We start from the raw sequence: 25,950 nt of genomic DNA, 5'->3' as shown, positions 1-25,950 counted from the left end.
CGCTAAGTCTAGTTAGTGCTAAGCAGATGTAAACTATTTTTAAAGTTTTGTCTTAAGCAGACTTTCTATGACAAATCACTCTTTAACACAGAAAAACTTGATTTAGTCAAAGATGCCAGACATAGCCCATAAGCAAGATATCTTATTTCTACACAACTTAGGAATATCAGAACTTTTTTGTAGTCTAACCACTGCAAGTAAGCTAACACCGTATCATAGATCCTGGAGATGTTATCGACCACGTTCAAATACTGATTTCACCACTCATCATTGGTGCGATATTGAAAAAGTTGCCTTTTACTCTGAACTTAAATTTAGTCAGCAATAAAAAAAAATGAGTGCCTCTCTACCTGTTTGTAATAAGAATAAACGAGTTGATATCTGTAATGACCTCGGAGCACAGTCTAGTCAGAATGAAATCTACATATATTCCTAAAACTCTGATTGCCTGTTCAACTGCTTTAAGTGATGGAGTTAATATCTTCTAAGCTGGGTAGGCTGTTTGTCCCTCTGCACTAATGCATAAAGTGCTAATGCATAAAGGGTCAAAGTGTGATGATTAGCCAAAGACACCACTGCCATGGAAGAGCAAGATTAAATGGGAGTTCTTAGTCTAAACAGGAGGCCTTGTTTGAATGTCAGGAAGACATATTTTTTTTCAATTCACAAATATGATAATGAAACGTGTATACCATTTTATAAAACCAAACTGAATAATCTTTTAAAACCAGTGTTTACAATTATTTAGAAAATGAACTTGAATCAAGAGCTTAATAGTCTGAGCATCACAGTAAACTGCACAACCTATTTCTCTTGTGAAATATGAGCAGGGGGATGACAAACTTAAAAAAGAGTTTACTTGTGTTTACTTAGTGCATGGCAGAATAAGCGCTCATATTGCAGAGAAATACTAAATAAAACAGCAGTAATGAAATCAGCTGTTAATTATGTAAGTCATACTTCAGTCACTCATGTGCAGGTAAAAATAGGTCAAGGCAGGATAAATCATTGATTCCTGGCTTTGAACTGAGGTGGCAAGGATTGTAACTGCAGATCTCGAAATCTTTTTTTTTTTTTTTTACAGTTTATTCACTCTGTATCCCAGCTGTAGCCTTCTCCCTTGTCCCCTCCCAATCCCACACCCTCTTTCTCCTCTGATTCTTAATCATGACCATCAGAGAATCATGCTTCTCTGAATTAACTATAAGTTTACTGAGTTCTAACAAATGCCCTGTCTTCTACGTGGGAAAAAATGGAGTCTAGTTCATTGACAATACTGTTGTGGTTCTCAGTGGCCAGAAAACTGGTTTTGAATTATTATCCTAAGGGACAGGACACTTCAGTTTCTGCTGTGAATGAGTAGGTCATTTGCTGGTAGAGGTGATTCTAATAGCATTGGACCATGTGGAAATGTACTGTTGGCTTTGTGCAGTGCTCCAGTTTTATATTTATGAATGATGCTATGAATCCTCCCAATTCAGGCTTCCCTCGTTTTCCTGATTCTCAGCCTCTTTAAATTTTACATTATGAGTTTCATATGTAAGATCATTCACCAGAGGATTCTGTCTTCTAGCCTTTGGCTAAATTGGCCTTAAGTCCTTAAATTTCAGTAGAAAAGTATCTCTCAAATTAATAGGCCCAAAGCAGTTAAGCCGTAAATTGATTTTATTTTATTAGTTATTGAATTATATGGATTACGCTGCAAAATTAAGTAGTGTTTTAAAATTATGACCTAAATTTCCAGAATTCCCTCACTAATATAAACTAGATTACTTCTTGCTTTACTTTACCAATTTCCCCTAAGCACTTGCAAGGGAATATTAAATTTCTTTCATTTTAATAAATCTATTAAGACAAAAGAGACAGTGGAAATGTATTTATTTCTCTGTGTTTTGCTCTGATTTGTTCTTTTTAAGTGATGAAGTTAAATTTTTTTTTTTTTATTTTGTTCACTTGTTTGTTGGCTACAGTATAGTAATCTTTTGAGATTTTTTGCAATATCATGGAAATTTAGTCAATATTTGAAAGGTGGCTGGGTGGGAGTTTCTTAAGAGCTACCTCTAGGATGTGACATACGACTATGGTATTCATCGGGTCAGACTAATAGATTTATGAATTGGAGTGGACCTCAGTACAGTAAAGTTTGCAGTTCATAGTCTTACAAATATGTTTTCATGTGCAATCAGAGCCACCTTGAACTGGGAGATGGTTTTCCAAATAATGAAATCCAACTTCATCACTCATATTGTCTGAGGCAGACAGTCCATGTGTTTTCATTTCACATCTCATTTTTTTTCTATCAGTCTAAATTACTGTGTAACAAAAATAAAATCACATAACAATACCTTTCTATCAAACATTCTCCAATGTTGTATTTTTGTGGTATGAACATATACATGAAAATGTCATAAATATTTTAAGCTTATAGCTTAATAATAAAAGGATGTAAATGTACTTACACATAGCATAAGATACATTATCAGCAACACTCAGTCAAGCTTTTCCCTTAAATCTCATCCTGTTCTTTTCTCCATTCCTTCTCAGTGGTCTTTATATTAACGAATTTCACCAGTCTCTCCTTCCTTTTAAATTCCAGATTTCACACACATATATTCATGTACATATATTCAGATATATATGGGTATAAAGTATCAAATGAAGATGCTATGCCAATTAAATTAGCATATTTGTGGAATTTTCTCACTAGGAATATTGTTCATGACCCTTTTCTCTACATCAACCTTTTGAGTTTTACTCACGATAATCTGTGGGATGAAGGAGCACTGATGTTCATTACTGGACATGTGTGCAATGTAGAATAAATCCACTGCTGTGGGTAATTGAGAAGATGGAGTGGACCCACAGTGGAATAAGAGGGTAATGCAGAAGTGATGATATTTTTTTCTTTATTATACAACATTTTAAAAAAATATTTATTATTAGTTACATTTCATTAACTCTGTATCCAGGCTGTGGCCCACTCCCTCATTCCCTCCCAATCCCACCCTCCCTCCTTCATCTCTTCCCTGCCCCTTTCCAAGTCCACTGCTTGGGGAGGTCCTCCTGCCTCTCATCTGACTCTGGTTTATCGGGTATCTTCAGGACTGGCTGCAAAGTCCTCCTCTGTGGCCTAACAGGACTGCTCTACCCTTGGGGGGGTGGGGAGGTCAAAGAGCCAGTCATTGAGTTCCTGTCAGAAATAGTCCTTGTTCCCCTTACTATGGGAATCCAATTGGTTACTGAGCTACCACAGGCTTCATCCGAGCAGAGGTTCTAGGTTATATCCATACCTGGTCCTTGGTAGAGTGTCAGTCTCAAAAAAGACCCCTGTGCCCAGCAATATTTGGTGCTTGTGGAGCTCCTGTCCTCTCCTGGTCATACTAACCCCCCCCCCACTTCTCTCATATGATTCCCTGTGCTCTGCAGAAGGTTTGCTTATGAGCTATACCACTGCTAGGCATATACCCAAAATTTGCTCAAGTACACAACAAGGACATTTGCTCAACCATGTTTGTAGCAGCTTTATTTGTAATAGCCAGAACCTGGAAACAACCCAGATGTCCATCAACGGAGGAATGAATACAGAAATTGTGGCATTTTTACACAATGGAATACTACTCAGCAATAAAAAAAGAGGAAATCATGAAATCTGCAGGCAAATGGTGGGATCTAGAAAAGATAATTCTGAGTGAAGTATCCCAGAAGGAGAAAGACACAAGTGATCTATACTCACTCATATAGTCCTATAAGATATGATAAACATAATGAAATCTATACGCCTAAAGAATATAAACAAGAAAGAGGACCCGGGGTAAGATGATCAATCCTGAAAACCAAATGGGATGTGCATTGGACGTAGGAGAAAACAAATAACAGGACAGGAGCCTACCACAGAGGGCCTCTGAAAGACTCTAGCAGTGTATCAAAGAAGTGATGATATTAAAACAAGTGATACACATATGTACATGCCATAGTGGAATCCATTATGCAGCTCGGTGAGTATGTATCAATTAAAAGAGAGCATATTTATTGCTGTTAAGGAGCATTTCAGTTCATTTTAGTTTGAACATTTCAAATAGGTTTACCATGAACATTCTGGCACACATTGTGGATAAAATTTTACACAAACAGAACAAATTCACTGTTGAGAATAGTATATGTACATACTTTTCTTTCTAAGTGATACTATATAGACTTAGCCTGTAATATATTTTTCCATTAAAATATCTCCTGTGCTTACAATATATGCAATTACTGAAATGGGAAAATTACTCTGTGATGTCCCTCATCTGAGGAAAGGTTAGTCCTAAACAAAATACTGATGAAACAATGTTATGCTTTCATGCTTGGCTCAAATGGACAGAGGAGGAGACATTCCTTCAGTAACTTATCAGCAATCTCATTGTTAGAGAATTCAGTCAGTATGTTACAGGGCCATCTGTCATGGACCAAAACGTTTCATCTAGAGTTGCTCTGCTGTTGCCTTTCCTGGCAGTGCTTTTGTCCCTTTGCCTAATTGTGTGGTATTGGTTGACTAACAAATTAAATGTCAGATATCCTTTTGTTCTTGGACTTGCCATTCTATGCTCTGTCTCCCAAGGATGTTCTAGGAGCTGTTCCCACATGCTTAAATACTACAGCTGAGAGCACTTTCAGAGGTCTGTTCACCCTAAATGCTTCACAAATAACTCCAACCTTAAATGCCAAATTATCTGATATTTTCCTTCAGCTTTCTTTTCCCTTTTTGTTTCATTTTAGCTACAACCCCCATCCCCATTCCACGACATAAGTCTTTCAAGCCTAAGAGACTTGATTAACGTATCTTTCTCTATGGTTTGTGTGTGGAGACATACCTACAATTTCTTTGTGGGCTGTCTAATAAGGTTAAAGATTTAGAGTGACAAAGATGTGTCTGCTCCAGCCCATAGGACACAAAGTAATATGAAAGATGTAGACATGGAAAAAGAGCTGGTAGGGAGGTGGGGGCTTGACAAGGAGCAGAGGGAGAAAAAAGATGCAGGACAGGAAAGGAATCACACTGTATTACATATATGTATGAAATTGTCAAAGAACAAATTTAATTCATAAAAATGTACAGCAAGGTAGATTTAGTGGTAAATATAAGCCAGAGAGTTTTTGAATGCGAGGACCTTGATTAGGAGAGCAGTTACTTTCCCAATGTAGAAATGTGCAGAAATGCAGGGATTTAGAGTTTTAAAGGTCATTGGAAGCATACAGATAGAATAGATACAGACCCTGGCATTCTGAATTTAAGAAGGACAGCATCAAATAGATGTAGATATGGGTCTGGTAAGAGAATAGCAACTAAGAAAGAGCATGGGCCATTTGGAAGAGAATTTGGTCTGATGAATCTAAGTTTTGTTTATAAAGATGTGAATCAGTCCCCAGAAGGATTATTAGCTGATAAAGACAGGTCTTCATGTCTGAGTAGACTCCACGTGATCCATAAATGTTCAGAATAAGAAAGATCTCAATGGGTTGGTCTGCATCAGCTGACTTAATGATAGTCCATAACTGTAACCATAGGTGGTAAACCGAGAGAAAAGGTGAATTATTTCTTTGCTGTACAACTGGTAAAAACTCACGTGAGGAAGTATTAGAGTAAATGCTTCTCTCTTCATGTTAAGGAAAGATGTGGGCTTAGGTCCTCCACAATTGTTTTCATATGAATTCCTGTTCAAAAGACTTATCATGTATTGATTCTCTTTTGACCACTTGGCTCGACAAAGTATGAGAAGAGTAGGGATTTACTATTTAGTATTTGTCAAATTTGTAAGCAATGTTCAGTGTCTTATTTCTTGTTTTTATTACTCAGTAGCACTCTTCTATTTATTGTAGATTATATATTGTAGGTTTTTAAATATTTTTTTATATTGTAGGTTTTTAAATATTTTTAGTTGAAATATAATTTCATCACTCCCTCCTTTTCTTCCTCTTGCCCCTCCCAGGTACCCACCTTTACCCCCTCTCACATCTTACCTAAACTCTCGTGTTGATAGTCTATTTTTCTTTGATTATTATTGTAAACGTACATATATCTATCTATGTATGTATATACACATGCAGATAAAACTTACTGAGACCATTTTTGCTACTTGTGTGTTTATGATTTCAGGGTTGAAAACTCTGCACTGGACAAGCAACAAGAGTGAGTCCTTGTCCCAGGGAAAGGTTAATTCCCCTTCTCCAGCAGTCTTCAGCCATTACCAGCAGTGTTTTTGTTTTTGTTTTTGTTTTGTCTAGCTGTGGAATAGTCAAATTTTCTCCTTTCCAAGTCAACATGTTCATTTATATTGTCATTGTGACAAACTTTTTTTTTTTAAATATAGCCTTTTCTACGAGAAACTGTTTCACAGGAGACTTTCTGGTATTCAGGTCATTACAGTCTTTCTGTCTCCTCTTTTGCAATGATTCCTAAGCTGTAGATGCAGGAGTTGTGATAAAGATGCATGACTCATGTTTGGGCTATTTGAGATCCATTGATCTCTGCACTGTGTTATCAAGGAAGACTTTCTTTACAGTAAATGAAGAGCATCATAGATTATGTTTTGTTAAACTAGAGTTTTTAAGGAATTCATGGCTGACTCCAAGAATCTAAACATCTACTAAACTGTAACTTAATTTCTTTTTAGCACAATAATGGATTTAAGGACACCTTTAAATTTGTAGTACATTTCTTTAGCATTTGTATCATTTAGCAAAGAAAAAAAACTTTCAGTTATGGAAAAATATTGATTTATATATGGATTGGTTAATTTTATATAAGTTCATTTATTTTATACAAAAACTATAAGCAATTAGCAAAAATGGTATTAGTATTATTCTATATCCTGAAATGTGAATTAGACATTTGGGAAATATTTCAAAAGTGAATTTTTAAAGTGAGTGTTTTGTCAAAATCTGTTTTATTTTTAATTTCTCAGTAAAGAATCCATCTCATAGTTATATTTGTCTTCCTGTGTATTTAGCAAAACTTATTTCATAGAATGTATACTATTTTATATTTGTTATTTATTAAGCTTTGGTGTTTTAAGTAACTTGAGCAACAAAACAGGAGTCCACATCAGGAAAAAGGTAGGCAATTAAGGGCTGGTTGATGAGGAAATGCTGCTCTTTCACTAGAAGAGAGACATTTACTCCATCTTTGGAAATTACCATCATTTACAGTCATCAAGGGACACAGAATTTTCCTGTACTTGAGGAACACAGTGAAAGTGTATGTCTCATTTGCTTCTCATCTGGGGTTTTGGACTCTGTGTGATGTTCAGGACATATTAATCAACCTGTCACCAAACACTCATTGGTTGTGGGCCTCTTCTTAATGAGGGTGGCTCTGTCCCACCCTGAAAGACATTATTGGAAACTTAGAGATTAGCGGATGCTTAGCATTAATTGGTTCAAGGAATCAACTGTAGTTTCTTTTCCTAGTTTATTTTTCTCCCCCTGAAAACCCGTTGTTTTTAATTTTCTGAGTACTGGCAACCCACTGAGCTTAAACAGCACCCCTTAATCAGAAGACAATAATTAGGTAGTTAGAGTCTGCATGATCCTTACACATTCAGAAGGTTACAGATAAGAGCTCACAAGTAACTCCCCCTGCTTTCCTGTTATCTGACACGATCTGCAGTTTTCATTAATCATTTCGTGAATAACATATGTCAGTGTATATCACACATACAGTCTTGCACATAGTTACTGTTACATGGCAATGGTATACAGAGTGAATAAAAAATCATTAAGTAGTTGATGTAAAATCTTTCAAACATTGTGTTTAACAGGAAGGGAGAGACCATAGTATTTGTTGTTTTCTTTTCAACTTAACTTTGAAGTTGGCACATAAATGCTCCTCTAATCATGATCATAAAACATCCATTGCCTTCCATCAAAGCTTTCATATAAAACAGTAAGTTAATAAGTGTTAATTATTTCGGGCAGGCTTTCTGGGGGAGAATAGGAATGCATTGTTATTGTCATCTATATTTAAACTCTAACATACTGTGTCCTACCCAACAACTGTGTTTCCTTATGATGAGTAAATTTTAGAAAAAAAAAAATAGCATAAATTTGTCCTTGGACTCTTTTCCTTGTATGCTCTTTTATTAAAATTTGAGTTCGCATTTTCCTTCTTTTCATTGGAATGTGTGATTAATATTTTGTGTTTCTTAACTTTGCCACTTTGTTTCTCCTTATTAGTATTTTGATTCCTTGTCTACTACCAACCTATTTGTTATCTGATCTTATGAGATTCTCCTGCTTATTTCTCACCTTGAATAAGGAACTCTAATCATTATCCTTCTGTTTTCTTAATCTACAGAGTACATCCAATAAACAAATGTGCTATTTACCATCAGTGTACCAGGGCACACAGCCATTGGCTGGTGATTGGGACCTCTACTAATTACAAGGTACACATATTCAAATTACTTATTCTGTGTCACAATGTCCCACTGATAGGGGTGACAGTCTCCTCTATCAATGAGCACATATTAAAAAATCAAATCTGCCTTTCAAAAATCCCAAGGCAAATATAAAGTCATCATCCTTTTTAAAAAAATTGTATTCTTACTTTAAGAATGGAATTATATATTTCCTAGTATAAAAGTCAAGTTGGACGCAGGACTAGCCACAGGATTATCAACATGGATTGCTGCAGCCATGAATCATCTGAAGGAATGGGCGGGCATGGGAGTGTTAGCAGGCCTTCTGGTGTAGGTCTCCTTGGTTTGCCTGTGGTATATATGCAAGATTAGAGTCTCACAACAGTGTGATGCAGCCATGATCATTCAGGCCTTTACAGCCATTGAAGCAGGACATTCTCCCCAAGCATGGTTGGATACCATAAAAAGCTAAAATGATACGGTCAGGATGCGAGGCTAAGCACTGCACTCAGGGTCAGCCGCTTTGGACCCAGAGAAGAGCATGTCTGATTGCATGCGGGTTGATGCCCCAGGACCCGCCTCTGAGAAAAAGGCATCGGACGGGTCTGATGCTCTTTGGGTGGATGACACCTAAATGAACATCAGTACAAAGTCCCAATTTATTTCTAATATCAGAGATCAGACCTCTACTCTTGCCTGATGCGTCTAAAACAAAAAGGGGGAACTGTAGAGAGCTGTGGAATGCTATGCCTTAAAGATGGAGCTGGTTTCAGCCTTCCACCTTCCCGATGGTGAGTGCTCTCTGTCACGAACAACTCCACATTTGGCTAAGGCCGAGGATCTGGCTTGCTTCCATGTATGTGGACCTATCTGCATTGCCCCCGTGGCACGCCTGGGTTGGCTACCCAGAGGCTATTTAAGCTGTGGGCTGGCTTTCCCCGGGGTCCGAGGATTGTTCAATGTTCCTGAATAAACTGCATTGAAAAAAAAAAAAAAAAAAAAGAAATAAAAATCTTCAAAGGGTTCTGTTGTTAATCCATAAAGATGCAAATCCAGTTATTCTGACCAGAAAGACAGAAGCATGAGTCTCATCTCCTGATGAAAAAGCTGAGCATGTTGGCACGTGAGAAGCCAGGAGGTGGAGATGGGCAGATCCCTGGGGCTCTGGGGCCAGCCAGCTAACCTAATCAGCTAGCTCCAGGCCAGTGAGAGGCCCTGCCGCAAAGAACAGAGGGGCAGCTCTTACTGACTCTTGATGTAAATGTCTGGCCTCCGCATGAGCACAAGGACATACGCGTGCACGCACAGGTGTAAACAGATTCACATATATTCATGTGCACACAATAGAAATGGACACATATGGTTGGTTGGCTGAGTAAATGAGCAAATTTATTCTGTGCCAATGTTTACCGATAGATCTTATATATCTTGCTTTTTTTATTATTATTATTTTAAACTTCCTTTAAAGGCAATCCCCGCTGTATCCAATGTGGTAACTCACAAAGACCCGAAAGCGCTGGAAAAGGCACTGAGTCACATAGCTACCAGTCTGGGGGACGCCAAGGAGTTTTTTAAGAAGATGCGAGACTATGTGGACCCAGACCAGTTTTTCCATGTCCTTCGCATATATTTGTCTGGCTGGAAAGGCAATCCCAAGCTGTCAGATGGTCTGCTGTATGAGGGCGTCTGGGACACCCCCAGAAAGTTTTCAGGGGGCAGTGCAGGCCAGAACAGCATCTTTCAGTGTCTTGATGTCCTTCTGGGAATAAAGCATAAAACTGGTGAAGGATCTCCTGCAGAATTCCTCCAGGAAATGAGAGAGTACATGCCTCCGGACCACCGTGAATTCCTCTGCTCCCTGGAGTCGGGCCCCTCAGTCGGCGAGTTTGTCATTTCAACAGGAGATAAAGACTTGAAGAACGCATATAATGAGTGTGTGAATGGCCTGGTCTCTGTGAGGAAATTCCACCTCGGAATAGTAGATACGTATATTGTGAGACCTTCCAAGCAGCAGCCCAAAGAAGGTTGTAAGTCAGAAGAACCCTCAAACACGGAAAACAGAGGGACTGGGGGTACTGATGTCATGAATTTCCTGAAGAGTGTGAAAGATGCAACTGAGAAAGCCCTTCTGGGTTGAGCTTAGTGCAGCAAGGATGCAGGTGCACAGAAATCTGCCTATGTCCTGTCATAGCTCATTAAATCAGACCCACTGAGTAGGAACATGAAATAATTTACCAGTCATACACTGTATAGATTTTAAAATAATCTGTGCACTCCCTGTAGGAAAATAACAAAAGTGAACTATTTAATAATACTTTAAAATGATAAGAAATGCTCTAAATTAGATTTATGATTAAAATATAATAATGAAAATCAATAAATAGAAATTGCATAAAAAAAAGTCAAGTTGGTTCTCCTAATTTCATTATTTTTTACATCTTCTTACCTAAAATTACTGGTAAATTAACTAGCATTTACAGTGACTCTCCCACCTCTCCTTCTGCAACACTGTTTCTTGTTTTATAATTCTTGCAACCTAAATTTGCCACATCTTACACTGTAGTCAAAAATCCTGCAGTTACACACTGCAGGTGCTATCAGAGCGAAAACAGCACAATGCCACTTTCTGTTCATGCTTCTTAAATGGGTTTATAGACAAAAGCAAGTAAATATATTATATTTTGCATTTTATACAGAATGTATTGTGGACTAGCTCTTTTTCTCCTATTCACAGTAAATAATTTCCCCCATTCTTTATATAAAGTACCATATCCCCCCAAAAATAATTCCAGACCCCCCTTTTTAAAAGTTAAATACTTTTCCTTGCATTTTATATGAACTATCAGACCTTGGAAACAATAAATTAATTCCAGGTTTCTTTTTATCTCAGAATTTATGGTGTGTGTACAATGTTGTCTCTAGCTGAGGAATCGTATTATGTATTATTTATCAAGTGGACACTTGTTTTTTTCTGAGATTTTTGCTTTGCACTAAGACCAGTTCTGTCCCTGAGAGGTCAGATGGTTTTCTTTTATACTTTCTCATGCTGCCCTTGTCTGTTGGAAATACTTACAAAGAATTACATTAGCAATATTGTGCATCTTCTTTGTAGACTACTAACCTTGAATTTTGAGATCTTGTTTTTAATTAGTGCATACTTATAAACCACAGTTTACAGGAGAACTTATCTTTACCTTGGAGAACATATTTGTGGTTTTGAAATGGGATGCTGACTGAATATAAATGAGTAAAAAGTCATTTATATAAGCTTCAGAATGTTTAAATACATTCTTTAATTGACAACTTCATCCATTTAAAAGCCATTTGTGAAAATTTACCTATGTTAAGCAAACTCTCCCTGGCCTAGTGTAAGCCAAACAGATACTCTCAGAGCTTAAAGATCAGTTTGCCTAAGAAGAGTCAATAATGTATATTATCATAACAGGAAAGTCACAAAGGCCAGTTTAATGATTAATAAATACACCACAAAGGCAGTAAATCTGAAGACAACCAATTTCTGTATGTTTATCAATATAGAATGTGCTAATTTCATTACTTTTGTAACATCAAATATATGAGTTTTGTTTTTTCATGTAATTTTTTCACCTTTAGGACTTTGAAATATGAATATCTTATATTTCTAATAATGAAAAATGTTACTTCCGAGCATAAATACAATAATGACTATATAAAAAGTTGTGTGAATATTGTTTTAAAAAGATACTGGATCTTTCAAATAATGTCTTTAAAACTTAAGGCAATTTCCTATGATAGCATAAGATGCTTCAAGGTAACCCATATCACTTAATTCAACACATAAACAATTATCCTAAAATGCAGCTAAATAATGAAGAAAGGAAGCTAATTATCTAAATGGGAGCGTGGAGAGTGGATGGCTGAAGCACAAAGTGCATGGAGAGTTCCCAAATTTCTGTCAGCCTGAGAGGGACGGACAGACTAACAGCCATCAGAACTATCCTACTCCGTGTACAGGCCTGTGTACCATAACTCAGTTTTTAAAAATTATTAAGCACCATGTGGTTGCTGGGAATTGAACTCAGGACCTTTAGGAAGAACAGCCAGTGCTCTTAACCTCTAAGCCATCTTTCCAGCCCCACATATACATTATTAAAAGTAAATTGTAATTTTTTTTAAAAAGGGCCCCTGTTTACAATTTCCTTTTTCTCTACAACTATAAAAAAACTTTCATGAAAACTGTTACCACATTGGAATACGGTACTTGGAATAAACTGATCCTTGTTCTTGAAAAAAAAAATTATTAAGCAACATATCCAAGTCTACTGAAAGTTACTAGTGTGTGGGTTTGGTAAAACTAATGTGATTAATATTATCAAGAAATGTAGTATGCATGAGACGGAAGACAGGTTTAAAACCGATAGTAATAGTATTTACAAAGAGTAGCAAGTTTCTATTGTATTTCTATGATAAATAGCATATATGTTATTAGAATTCCTCAAAATAGATGGCCTACTGACTAAGAAATGTTTCTAAATGTTTCCTTTTATATTTTAAATAACGAAAATCTAAGGGTAGCACCAGTTATTGTCTCTTGAAGATCCAGCAATCTGCCAATACAGACACACTGTGTTCCTTGAAGAATTGGTAATCTTCCAATCGAGACCGTGGTTTTTAAGTGTTTTTCTAATTATGTGATTGACAAATATGCATGTTTTCACAATCCTCCCTGGAGCAGTTAGTCAGTTTTATATGTATCCAGTTTCTCTTGAAACTAAGAAAGAAATTTATTGTTTTACTATGTTTTCTATAAGCATTTGTCTGACCAATTAATTAAGCTATTGCCAAAAGATTTAAGTAAATGGTTTATATCACCCATAAAACCAACTAAGCCAGAAATAGATGAATCTATTTTAAATTGGAAACCCTAGTGTTTTAAGCACATAAATACGACATTAAATTTTGACAAAAACAGTAAATTGTAGCAACCAGCTAATGAAAAGAGTAAATCTTCATAAGAAACATCTTTTCAAGTGAGATCTGAAATAAAGAGTGTAAGATTACATTTCAGTTGTGTTTTACACTATTAAATGTTTTTATGAATAAAAATATGTAGAAAAATCAGGTTTAAATGTATTCACACAATGTTTTATGTTTTTATGCATGGAACAGAAATATAATTTATACTATGAATTAAATAGTGACAGCTTAAAAAACAAATAGGGACACCCTTAGTGGGAGCCTCAGAACAATACATTCCAATTCTTAAAAGAAGAAAAAAAAAATGAGAAACCAGAACTATGATGTCAGTAACAAAGCCCTCTCATATGCAGGCGGCTATGAATATCACGGAATCTGAGGACTGGCAAAATATCACCTGTGAGCCTAAGACTGTTGGCACAGCTGCATGGCTTCTCATAGTAGGCTTTGGTCGTTTCTCACTGCAGATGAGAGTAATTATAATACAGATGCTAATGCTGTCATCCAAATATATATTGTATATATCATTAGCAAAAAATGTTAGATCCTTTTTATAATCAGCATTTGCTTACTAAGCATGCAACCTTCATCACAATCTTTTAAATGCACACTAAAAAAGAGAGATAATGCACCCAGCTATCACTATCACCCTATATCAAGAATATGTGACGTTTTGTCATTCCTAAATTCTGATAAAATTTTTATTGAATTGTAGCATCACTACTAAGATAGTAAATGTCACATTTCTATGGAAAACCATATTGTAAATATATACGAAAATAATCATCTTGGTGCTGATGATTAGTCTGAACGCACAGAAGCACGCACACACACACACACACACACACACGCGCACACACAAGCACACACCTATCTTTATCCAGAGTTTTGCTTTTAATAAATATTTCATTAATTTTATTAGAGTATTGGTGTTTAATTGCACTGTGTCAATATTTTATTAAGTCCAATATCAAGAATAGTACTTATATAAACATTGCTCCATGAAAATATTTTTGCACACATATATGCTTTTCAACTGGAGATTAATATATTTAGAGTTACCTCTGTGAATTACAAATGCCTTATTTTTCACTTGATCTGTGATAGTTTTGCTTTCCTAACAGAATCTAATAATCTTTAGCAGTTCTTAATTTTAATTTGCACAACTGATCAATCCTTTACCTGACTGATATTTTGTTTTCTTTTTTGATAAACTTTATCTAGAAAATATATTTGACATCCAGACCTCCAGCTCATCTGAGGTTATTTTTACGTAGTCAGAATTGATGTATACATTTAGGGTTTTTTTTTGTTTGCTTTTTTTGTTTTTTTTTTTTTTTAATTTTTCACTGACTTTTATTACACAGCTTGTCATTTGTCAAGGAACAGACATCTTATACAATTGCACAGAGAATGCCATATTTGATGGCTTGATTGCAAGGGAAACAAGGAATCTCCAGTTGTTAATTCACACTTTTAAGGTGATGGTCTTGACCTGGATTGGGCTGAGGAATTTTCATGATTTCACTATAGTCCCAATATTGATCTTGATGAAGAGAAATGAAGAGGTAGTGTTCATGCTATCCCTGGTGCTTTGATTTGAACACATTTGGAGTTCAATAAGTTAACTTCATTGCTTTGAGTGTGTAAAGCAAGAAGTTGCACTAGAGTTGGTGGTGAACTGACTGCCACAAAATGACACTAACCTTCATACCTGAGAATATATTGGTCTGAGCTCCAGAATGAGAATCTCTAATTTGGACCTTTTGTGGCTCAAGTACATTTAGTTTTTTTACATGAAAATTCTAATGATTCAATACGATGAGTAAAAAAGGTATCAGTTCTTCACTGTTTTGCAACGTTGCTTCAGTCATAGGTTATCTTCACACATATGTGATCTCTTGTATACTATCTAATTCATTCTTTTCTTCAAATTTTCTTCCTTGAACCAATACATCACAATTTAGATGTTCTGGATTTTATATGGCTTGAGTATGTGTAAGTCTTAGGCAGGCTGTCATAGTCTTTGTGAGTTTATATATTCATTTTCTCTGTTGTGTCTGAAAAATACTGTTTCTTTGAATTAACCCACTACCTCTGACTCTAACAATATTTCATTCATCCTTTCCCTTATGTTGTATTGAGCTTTGAAAGAAGGAGTATGATACAGATGTACCATAGGGTTGAACATTTCAAAGTCTCTTATTATTAGCATTGTCTGATTATGAGTTTGATGCTAATTACTCCATACACCAAGAAGAAATTTCTCTTATGAGAGTTCAGAAATGTGCTGATATGTTATTAGAAGTAAGAGGTTATTAGAAGTATTTTTACTGCCATCTTTATTTAGCAAAATAAATAGAATTGAGTTTTCTACTAGGGTCCATAATATATTAAGTTTAAAAAAAGAAAGAAAAAAAAAAGAGTGACTGGTTACTCCCATAATGTCTGTGCCAGCATTGCACCAGTAGGTATATGTTGAAAATAGGTTGTTGCTGTTTGCAGAGTTTGTAACTGAAATAATTTTTCTCCTCTAGTAGGGTATATATTACCTTCTAGCACTGTAAGCCCTAGCTAGTAGGGTTAACCCTTTCAGTTTGGTAGAGCTAATTTTCCCATGTTTTATGATATAATTATGTGTTGCTTTCAGAAATACGATCTTACTGTCAAATTGTGGTACATAACAAATAACACTGGCAAATTATAGGGATCAATGGGAAGATTGGCGTATGGTTTTTGATGTAAACCATTGTTATTAGGAGTTCTATTTGGTAGCGTATGATATTTAGGTGGGATAACTTCTCATTGTATGTTAATTCCATTTAAATTCCTTTTATATGTGTATGTATTTTAGGAAGCTTCTTAGTAGTAGGGTTTTTTTGTGGCTTTTCAAAAGATCTTTCGGGTAGTTATTCTTTTGATACTATTTGTTTTCTGATTTTTATGCCATTACAGTTTATTCTTATCTTTATAATGTACTTTCCCTGAAATTTCTGTTCCCAATTTATTCTGATTGTTCTGAAGATTTAATCTAATATGTATTCTTAGGGTCTAAAGTACTTTCTATGTATATATTTAGATATGACCAATATGTGCTATTTTTCGTTATCATCTTTTAGAATGTTTTAAAATTTCCTTTAGAACTTTGTATCTCACAAATTATGAATTCTTTAGCTAAATTTAAAAACCTAACGAGGTTGTTTATTTTTATGTTAACTTTAGCTTAAATAAGATTTCTCAGAGAATATTCTGTCTCTAATTTACTTAAATTTCTTGAAACAGGTTACAGAGCCAGAAAGGGTAAATTCTAGCAGTATTTTCATGACTCTAGAATGTTTGTGTTTGATATATGTAACAGAGGTCTAATTTAGCTCAGTGATAAACACACCCACACACACATCTTTATCCACTTTTGCAGTAAGCATAGAATATATATAGTGAAATAGCTAAATTTTAAGTATGGTACAAAGACATTTTCACCTTAAACATAATATTATACCATGGTATTATTTTAGAGATAAGAACAAATAAAATGCTGCAATTTTAATATTTTGAAAATTACTTTTTTCATCATTACTATTATTATTTACAATTTATTTACTCTGTATCCTTGTTGTAGCCCCCTTCCTCATCTTCTCCTGGTCCTACCCTCCCTCCCTCTTTCTCCTCTATTTTTCTTCCCTAGCCCACTGACAGGGGAAGTCCTCCTCCCCTAATATCTGACAAAAACCTATCAGGTCTCATAAGGACTACCTGGATCCTCTTCCTCTGTGGGCTGGCTAGGTCATTTCACTAGGGAGAAGTGATCAAGGAGTAGGCAACCGAGTTCATGTCAGAGACTTACTAGGGAACCCACACAGAGACTGAGCTTTCTATGGGCTACATCTGAGCAGGGTGTCTATGTCCTTTCTATGCATCGGCTTTGGTTAATGCGTCAGTCTCTGCAGTCTCCCCCTGGGCCCTGCTTTTTTTTTCTTCTTTTTCTTTTTGGCTTTGTTGCCCTCCTTGTGTTGGCTCCTGTCCCTTCCGTGTCCTTTTCTATCTTCCTTCTTCCATAAGACTCCCTGTGCTCTGTCCAGAATTTGGCTGTGAGTCTTTGTATCTGCTTCAGTCTCCGGAAATCAAACTGGCGCTTTCTCAGAAAACTGGGAATAGTGCTACCTCAAGACTCAGCAATACCACTCCTGAGCATATATCTGAAAAATGCCCCACCATTCAATAAGGACATTTACCCAGCTATGTTCATAGCAGCTTTAATTGTAATAGACAGAATCTGGAAACTACCTAGATGTTCCTCAACTCAGGAATGGATACAGAAATTGTGGTTCATTTACACTACTCAGAATACTACTCAGCTATTAAAAACAAGAAAATAATGAAATTTGCAGACAAATGAATGGAACTAGAAAAGATTATCCTGAGTGAGGTATCCCAGAAGCAGAAACACACACACAGTATATACTCACTTAGAAGCAGATATTATACATATAATAAAGGATAAAAATGCTAAAATGTACACACCTTAAGAAGCTAAACCTAGGGAAGCTAAACCTAGGATCCTAGGGAAGATGCTTAATTCTCATTCAGAAGGACAAACAGGATAGACACCAGAAGCAGTACAAGAGAGGGAATGGGACTGGGGCCTCCCACAGATGTCCTCGAAAATTTTTTTAAATTACTGATGTTTCTTATATTCAGAAAGTGGAAGAAAAATTAAACAGTTTTAGAATTTACTTGATATTCTGGGTCTCTGTATTTAGAAGCAGGCTACAAGCATTCTGGGTTAATTGCTTTTTACAATTAAACTTTTAAAAATATCTTTGGAAGGATATAGCTTCCAGGAAGTCATTCATTAAATGATAAAAAAAAAAAAAGCTACACAAGTACTTCTGTTCCAATCATTCCCTGAATTTTAATGTTTGGAAAATAGTGTATACCATCTTGTGATATTAAAATAGCAATAATTATTCATTAAAACTTTAGTAATGAATGCATTTCATATATTTCTTGAAGCAAATAAAATGATTTAAGACATAAAATACTTATTTGGCCTTTGGTTATAGAACTACCAGGCTAAATTTAAAATAATATATGCCCACTATTTTCCTGAGTATTGAAGCACTCTGCACTCATTATAAAATATAAGAAAAATAAACAAATTTACTGAATATTTAGTATATTAATCAGGTTGAATCTTCCATTATTTTGTTCTTATAATATCTATAAACAAATATCAATTAATATATATGCACATGTTTACATATATGTTTGTGTAAATAAACATTTGTAAGCTACATACTTTTTAATATAATCCTATATAGTATACATAAATGAGCCATACTCAGGGCATTTATTTGATTATACTGTAAAGTTATAAGCAATGAGGTGAGGATTTCTGGATTACTCATGAACTACTGTAGTACAGGAATTATTGAATCAAATTACAAATTTGTGTCTATGTTGCCAAAGATATTCAACAAAAATTATGCTCCAATCAACATTGTTAAAAATGTTTGAGTTTTTTCATATTTATTGTAATGTCATAAGATATATTAGCATTTTTCAGTATTCTCCACCTGGAAATGTTTTCCATCTAGGAAATAAATGCTTTATATCTTTATGAACAAAAATGATGACGAAATCAGACCTATACATTTAAGCAGATACTTCTTCAACTATGTTTCTTTTTTGCTTTTGTTACTTGTAAGTTTCATACATTGTATTTTGAGCACATTCATTCCCCGCCCACAATTCCCTGATTAAAAACTTTTATCTTTTCCCATACAGTTTAGTGCTTTCTTTTAAATTTTTATTTATCCATTTTTTAAAATATGGTTGTTTTGCTTGTATTTATTTCTACGTACCATGTGCATGCCTGCTGTCTGATGAGGCCTGTCAGATTTCCTGGGACTTCGAGATACTTGTGAGCCACCATGGGAGTGTTTGGAATTGAACCTGGGGTTTTCTGAAACAGCAGCCAGCGCTCTTATCTCTGAGCCATCTCTCCAGCCCATGGTATTCTCTTTAAACAGAAAAACAAACAAACACATTCTTTATCCCAGGTGTGTTGCCCATATGCTCTTATAACAATAAGTCTTTAGTAGTTGATTAATTCTACTATTCATTTAGCAGATGAATAGTAGTAGAAGGTAATCTAGGGAATTATTAACACCGAGAGTGATATCAGATATGTTTTTTTATTTTGTGGCACAGGCCTTTAAATCAAGAAAAAAAATGGTTGGTTAAACCTATCAGATTTATGCCACAATTGCACAAAAGGTATAGATTTCAGGCCGATTGTTATTGTGGCTTGCAAGGTTCACTATTTTCTTTTCACATCAGGGTCTCTCTCTAAAGTTCTGCAAGGCAACCAAGAATATTAACAGTAGTTTGTAATGATTTGGGATCTTTGGGCATCACTAACCAACAATCCCCAAACAAACAACCTATTCCTAGTACTGGGAGTTTTGTTTCTTGCCTGTAGTGACTACATGAGCACATGAGCATTGTTGTTTGAATTTAGGATAACGCCATTTAAACTCTTTTATGCATTTGTATGTGTGAATTTTAGGAAGCTCCTATAGTAGTAGGGTTTCTTATACCTATTCTGGAGGGGTAAAGTGTTTAGCAGCAGTAGAAATTTTCTGGTGGAAATTTTAGGGTGCTTTATGTATAAAATCATATCATCTGCAAATAAAGATACTGTGTTACATAAACACCGGATCTCATTATGCACCAGAACTCATTATAGATCGCTGTGAGCCACCATGTGGGTTCTGGAAATTGAACTCAGGACCTTCAGAAGAGCAGTCAGTGCTCTTAACTTCTGAGCCATCTCTCTAGCCCAAACTTTGTGACTTTTCCTTTCTTGTTTATATCCTCTTGATCTCCCTCAGCTGCCTTACTGTTCTTGCTAAGCCTTCAAGTACTATATTGAATAAGTTTATTGAGAGTGGATATCCTTCTCTTCTTGCTGATTTTTTGGAAATGCTTTGAATTCTTCTCCATTTAGGTTGATGTTGACTGTGGGCTTTCTCCAAATTATTTTTATTATGTTAAAGCTCCTCCTTTCTCTCACATGAAGTATACATGGTTTCTCCAGAACTTTTTTCATAAAGGGATATTGAATTTCTGTCAAAGGCCTTATCTGCATCTAATGAGATGATTCTGCTTTGTTCTTGTTTGAGAAGGGGCTTTTTTTGTTTTGTTTTGGCTTTCAGTCTATTTATGTGGTAGGTTATATTTATTGATTTATGTATGTTGATTAATACCTGTATCTTTAGGATGAAACCAACTTGATCATGGTAGATAGTTTTTGATACACTTTTGGGTTTGGTTTGCAAGTATTTCATTGAAAGTTTTTTTTATTTATTTTTAATTTAAAAAAATTATATTAAATACAGTTTATTCACTTTGTATCTAAGCTGTAGCCTCCTCTCTCATTCCCTCCCAATTTCATCCTCCCTTCCTTATCTCCTCCTATGACCCTGTCCACGTCCACTGATAGGGAAGTTCCTCCTCCCCTTCCATCTCTTCTTAGCTTATCAGGTCTCATCAGGACTGGCTGGACTGTCCTCCTCTGTGGCCTGGCAAGGCTGCTCCCCCCTCAGAGGAGGTGGTCAAAGAGCCAGCCACTGAGCTCATGTCAGAGACAATCCCTGTTCCCATTACTAGGGAATCCACTTGGATACTGAGCTGCCATAGGCTACATCTGAGCAGGCGTTCTAGGTGGTTATATCCATGAATGGTCCTTGATTGGATTATCAGTTTCAGAAAAGACTGATGTGATTAGATTTTTGGTTCTGTTGCTCTCCTTGTGGAGCCTCTGTCCCCTCCAGGTCTTACTATCTTCCTTTTCTTTCATAAGATTCCATGAACTCTACCCAAAGTTTGGTTATGAGTCTCAGCATCTGCTTTGATACACTGCTGGGTAGTCTTTCAGAGGCCCTCTGTGGTAGGCTCCTGTCTTTTTTCCTGTTTAATCCTTTTTCAAATGTCCATCCCATTTGTTTTTCTGAGTGAGAATTGATCATCTTATCCATGGTCCTCCTTCTGGTTTAGTTTTTTTAGGTGTACAGATTTTAGTATGTTTATCCTATGTTATATGTCTAGTATCCACTTATAAGTGAGTACATACTGTGTGTGTCTTTCTGATTCTGGATACTTAACTCAGGACGATCTTTCTAGATCTCACCATTTGCCTGCAAAATCCACCATTTCCCTGTTTTTAATTGTTGAGTAGTATTTCATTGTGTAAATGTACCACAATTTCTGTATCCACTCCTCCACTGAGGGACATTTGGGTTGTTTCCAGGTTCTGGCTATTACAAATAAAGCTGCTATGAACATAGTTGAACAAACGTCCTTGTTGTTTACTTGAGCATCTTTTGGATTTATGCCTAGGAGTCGTATAGCTGGATCTTGAGGAAGCTCTATTCCTAATTTTCTGAGAAAGTGCCAGATTGATTTCCAAAGTGGTTGTACAAATTTACATTCCCACCAGCAATGGAGGAGGGTTCTCCTTTTTCCACATCCTCTCCATTTTTCACTTGAGTTTTTGATATTGGCTATTATGATGGGTGTAAGCTGAAATCTCAGGGTCTTTTTATTTGCATTTCCCTGATGACTAAGGATGTTGAGCATTTCTTTAAATGTTTCTCTGCCATTTACATTTATGTTTCTAAGTGAGATTGCTCTGTTCTTTTTTTGTGAGCTCTTTTTTGTGGTTTTGGTGTTAGAATAATGATGGCTTTTTAAAAATAGGAACTGTTTCTTCAGTTTTTATTTTGTGGGATAATTTGAGGATTAATGAGAATAAGCCCTTTAAAAGTCTGGTAGAATCTATCCTGAATCCATAATTTCATTTTCTTAATAGCTTAGTAATATTCTATTGTATAAAACATGTACCACATTTTTTATTAGCCATTCATCAGGTGATTGATAGCCTAGTTTTCATTTCCTGATTATTTTGAATAGATCAACAAGCATGCTTGAGCAAGTGGCTCTGTAGTATAATATAGAATACTTTGCATATATCTATGCAAGAGGGATAAAGAAGGACCATAATGCATATGTATTTGTAGCTTTTTGAGGAATTTCCACACTAATTTCCATAGCAGATGCATCAGTTTCCACTCCCACCAGCAGTGATTGAGTATTCTCTTCTCCCCCTCCCCTTTCCATGCCAGAATTTGAAAACCTATTTAGAAATCCAGCATGCACTCATGATCAAAATTCCAGAGAAATAGAAATACAGAGACCCATTTTAATGTAAGGTCAATATACCACGCCTTGCAGCCAATGTCTTCCCATATGAAACAAAATGCAATACATTTCTCCTAAAATTAAAAGAAAACAAATATGCCCACTCTCCTTCATATGCTTTTAAATAGTGATTAAATTCTTAGCCAGAGAAGGGATAAAAGAGAAGGGATAAAGGAGATACAAATAGAAAACCAAGACTCCAATGTATCTTATTTGCAAACAGTAGATTTCTATGCATATGGCTCAACCAGAAAAAAATCCTAACAGCTTTAAGTACATCTATTAAAGTACCAGAATACAAATGGAGACAGAGAAGTGAATGGCTTTCACAGTGAAATAATTAAGATACCAAAATCAAAAAAGAAAAGGAAAAAAATTCAAACAAAAAGAAAAATCAAAGAAAGAATTCAAGAATGTACCAAAAGGTATAAATAACATCAATTTTCATGGATTAGTAGAACTAATATTGTAAAAAATGATCCTTATATCAAAAGCAATCTGCAGAGTCAACAGAATCCCTATGAATAGTTCAATACAATATTTATAGAAATGTTTAAAGTATCTTAAAATTTACATGGAAATACCAAAGACATAAAAAAAGATAAAACAATCCTCAACGATTTTTAACTTCATTTTATACAGTAGAGTCAATGATCTCACAAGCAGCATGTCATTGGTAGCTTTTCTATACCACGCATGATGTTCTTCCTGTGAAGGAGGCTTTAACCCCACTTAGCTCTTATTTGCCACTCATTTGACCATCAGTTTTCAATGAGTGTCAGTTTTCACACCTTTACAGACATCTTGCCATGCTGGTCATTGTTGGGCTTCATGAGTGTCATAGCTGAGCCATACTCTTAATAGCTTCTCTGCCTCGGCTCTTGTGTAGTAGTAAATCTTTTATTTTAAAGGAAAACCAAATGACTAAGAATCAGTGTTAAAAATGCTCTGCATCCTTAGCTCTTGGCAAAAAGCAAGTTGAAACCACATTGAAATATCATCTTACCCCAGTCAGAATGGTTAAGGTATAAAAAAAAGCAGCTGTTAACTTACAGCTTTTTCACAATATTTTTATTGATACTTTGAGAATTTCATTCAATAGATTTTGAACATATTCATTGCTCTCTGTTGTCACTTTGAGTCCACCTCTGCTGGGCTGGAGGAGAGGAAGCTTAGCTGAAGCCTGTGGGTACAAGCAGGGCCTTGGTGGGCAGGAAGCACATGGACAGAGAATGCCCACACCTGGGAACAGCTTCAGAGATCTGGTTCCGTTTGTTGAGGGAGAGAGGAAACTTTATGCCTCTGGCAAGGTGGGCAGGGTCTCCGGGGCAAGGTTTTTGTAGCCATGTACAATTAATTGGCCAGAACAGGGGTGTTGGAAGATATTTCATCTGCATACTCAGGGACTAGAGGGTAAGAGGGGTGAGAACCTTATAAAGTCAAACAAGGACAGAAAAGCCTGTAAGGATGGTAAATTTTTAGCAGAGTTGATGGTAGGGCTGCTGACTTCTTTTTGACCGGTTGGGAGAGGGAAGGGAGCCAAAGCCTGCCATCCTCATGTGAGGAATCCCTTTCTTCTACCCTTCCCCCATGAATCCTGGGCCATTACAGTCCCACACTTCCTCAGATGGTCCTGTTAACCTCTCTACAGTTTTATTCTCCCCATGCTCTTTTTAGATTACTCCTTGTTTCTTTCTACACTGGGTCCAATTTGTGTTGTCCAGGCAGTTTTAGGAGTTGGGCTTTCCTTGGTGTGCTATCTGTCTCCTGAGACTCTTCTCGTTAAAGACAACAGTCTCACACTGTCCTGATAGCTATCAAATACTTGCAGCACCTCAGCTACTGGTAGAATTTTGTGACTCACTCCTCTATTCTCAGATTTTTCTCCAGCTGAAGCTTGCTCAGGTATTATAAATGCTGGGAAAATCATGTGGTCAGTGTGTAAGTGAGTAAAGTTTTTCCTTCTCTCCTCTTTCCTTGTTTTTTCTCTTTTCCTTCCTTCCTTCCCTCTACTCCTTTTCTTCCTCCTTTTCCTCTTTCTCCGTGTTCTCCACCTTCTGGAAATCTAATCCAAAACCTTGTATATGCTAAATAAAACTCTACTACTGAGTGAAATCACAAACTTTCTATTTTATAGCTTCCTGATGTAATATTTGAAACTAATTATTTTCTTTACTTATCATAGTGTTTAATATATCACAAATAAAGTATACACTCTGAAAATTATTTTTTATATTTTTCTATTTCATATGATTATAATTTGTGTGTGTGTTTATGTGTGTGTGAGAGAGAGAGTGAGAGAGAGAGAAAGGAGAGAGGGAGAAAGAGAGAGAGAGAGAGAGAGAGAGAGTCTCATATGACCCTTATTTCTCAAAGTCCCTAGTTCTGGGATTACAGACACAAATCATTATGCTTGTCCAGTGAAAATAATTAAAAAACATTGTGATTTTCCAAAATAGCAATAATTTTTGCATCAATACTATGTCATTTATTTATGGTAAATTACATAGTTTTCTAAAAATTAGAAAAAATATACACAAACATATGTAAAACAATACAGATATCCACGTAACAATATATCTAAAATATAAATAAGCATGATTATAGTGTGTGTTGCAAGACAGAATATTTTATTTTCGAGGGACTAAAAATTATTTATTTTATTTATTTACACATTTGTACTGTTTTATTCTCCGCTGTGGTCTCCAAACGTGGGAAAATAAGTTACTCAAAGAATAGAAACATGAAATGTGACGTATGACACCTATTAACTTCTGGTTATTTTAGGATGTCAGTTAGTCTCTAACCAGCTTCATGCCAAGCTGAGCCTCGGGCTTCACTCAGGAAAACATTGGCTCATCAATGCATGATGGAAATGACTTTGGTATAAAAAAGAAAAACAATAGGGAATACAGATGTTAAACTTTTGATTGTAGTTCTGAAGATTTTTTATTATTATGATTGATAATGAGACATTGGCTCCGTATATGCTTTTTCAGACTTCATCATTTTGCAAGGGATTAGCCTTTACCTGCCTTTATAGAAATAGTAGCTGATTTACTGTCCTGCCAACTTCAGAAGGAAAGGACTTTTTTATCTTGCCACTGGATCCTCACACCCACATCAGGAGATTACAAATACTATTATAGTGTATGTATATGCACACATACCTTTTAAATCATCCCATACCTTAACTGGATTTTTAGGGAGTACTAACATTTATTTTTAACATAGCATAAGTTTTTTTAAACATATCTAGTTTTTTTGTTTGTTTGTTTGTTTTCAAGCTAATCCCACGAACAGTAAGTGATTTTCCATCCAGCCGGACAAA

The 25,950-nt window shown here is 35.8% G+C and overlaps 1 protein-coding gene across 1 annotated transcript in view; it reads left to right on the top strand.

Annotated features, from left to right (window-relative positions):
* The window catches only part of LOC110544930 (indoleamine 2,3-dioxygenase 1-like), a 70,499-nt gene extending 59,771 nt beyond the window's left edge, over positions 1-10,728 (top strand). Inside the window, exon 4 of the mRNA XM_060368954.1 lies at positions 9,868-10,728. Coding sequence (XP_060224937.1) covers positions 9,868-10,536 — 669 coding nt within the window. The 3' untranslated portion in view covers positions 10,537-10,728. The remainder of the gene's footprint in view (positions 1-9,867) is intronic.
* Positions 10,729-25,950: the final 15,222 nt, after the last annotated feature.

Source organism: Meriones unguiculatus, chromosome 16 (genome assembly GCF_030254825.1).
Source record: "Meriones unguiculatus strain TT.TT164.6M chromosome 16, Bangor_MerUng_6.1, whole genome shotgun sequence".
Lineage (NCBI taxonomy): Eukaryota > Metazoa > Chordata > Mammalia > Rodentia > Muridae > Meriones > Meriones unguiculatus.
The sequence above is the reverse complement of the archived record's forward strand: the minus strand, read 5'-3'. Positions and strand labels throughout refer to the sequence as shown.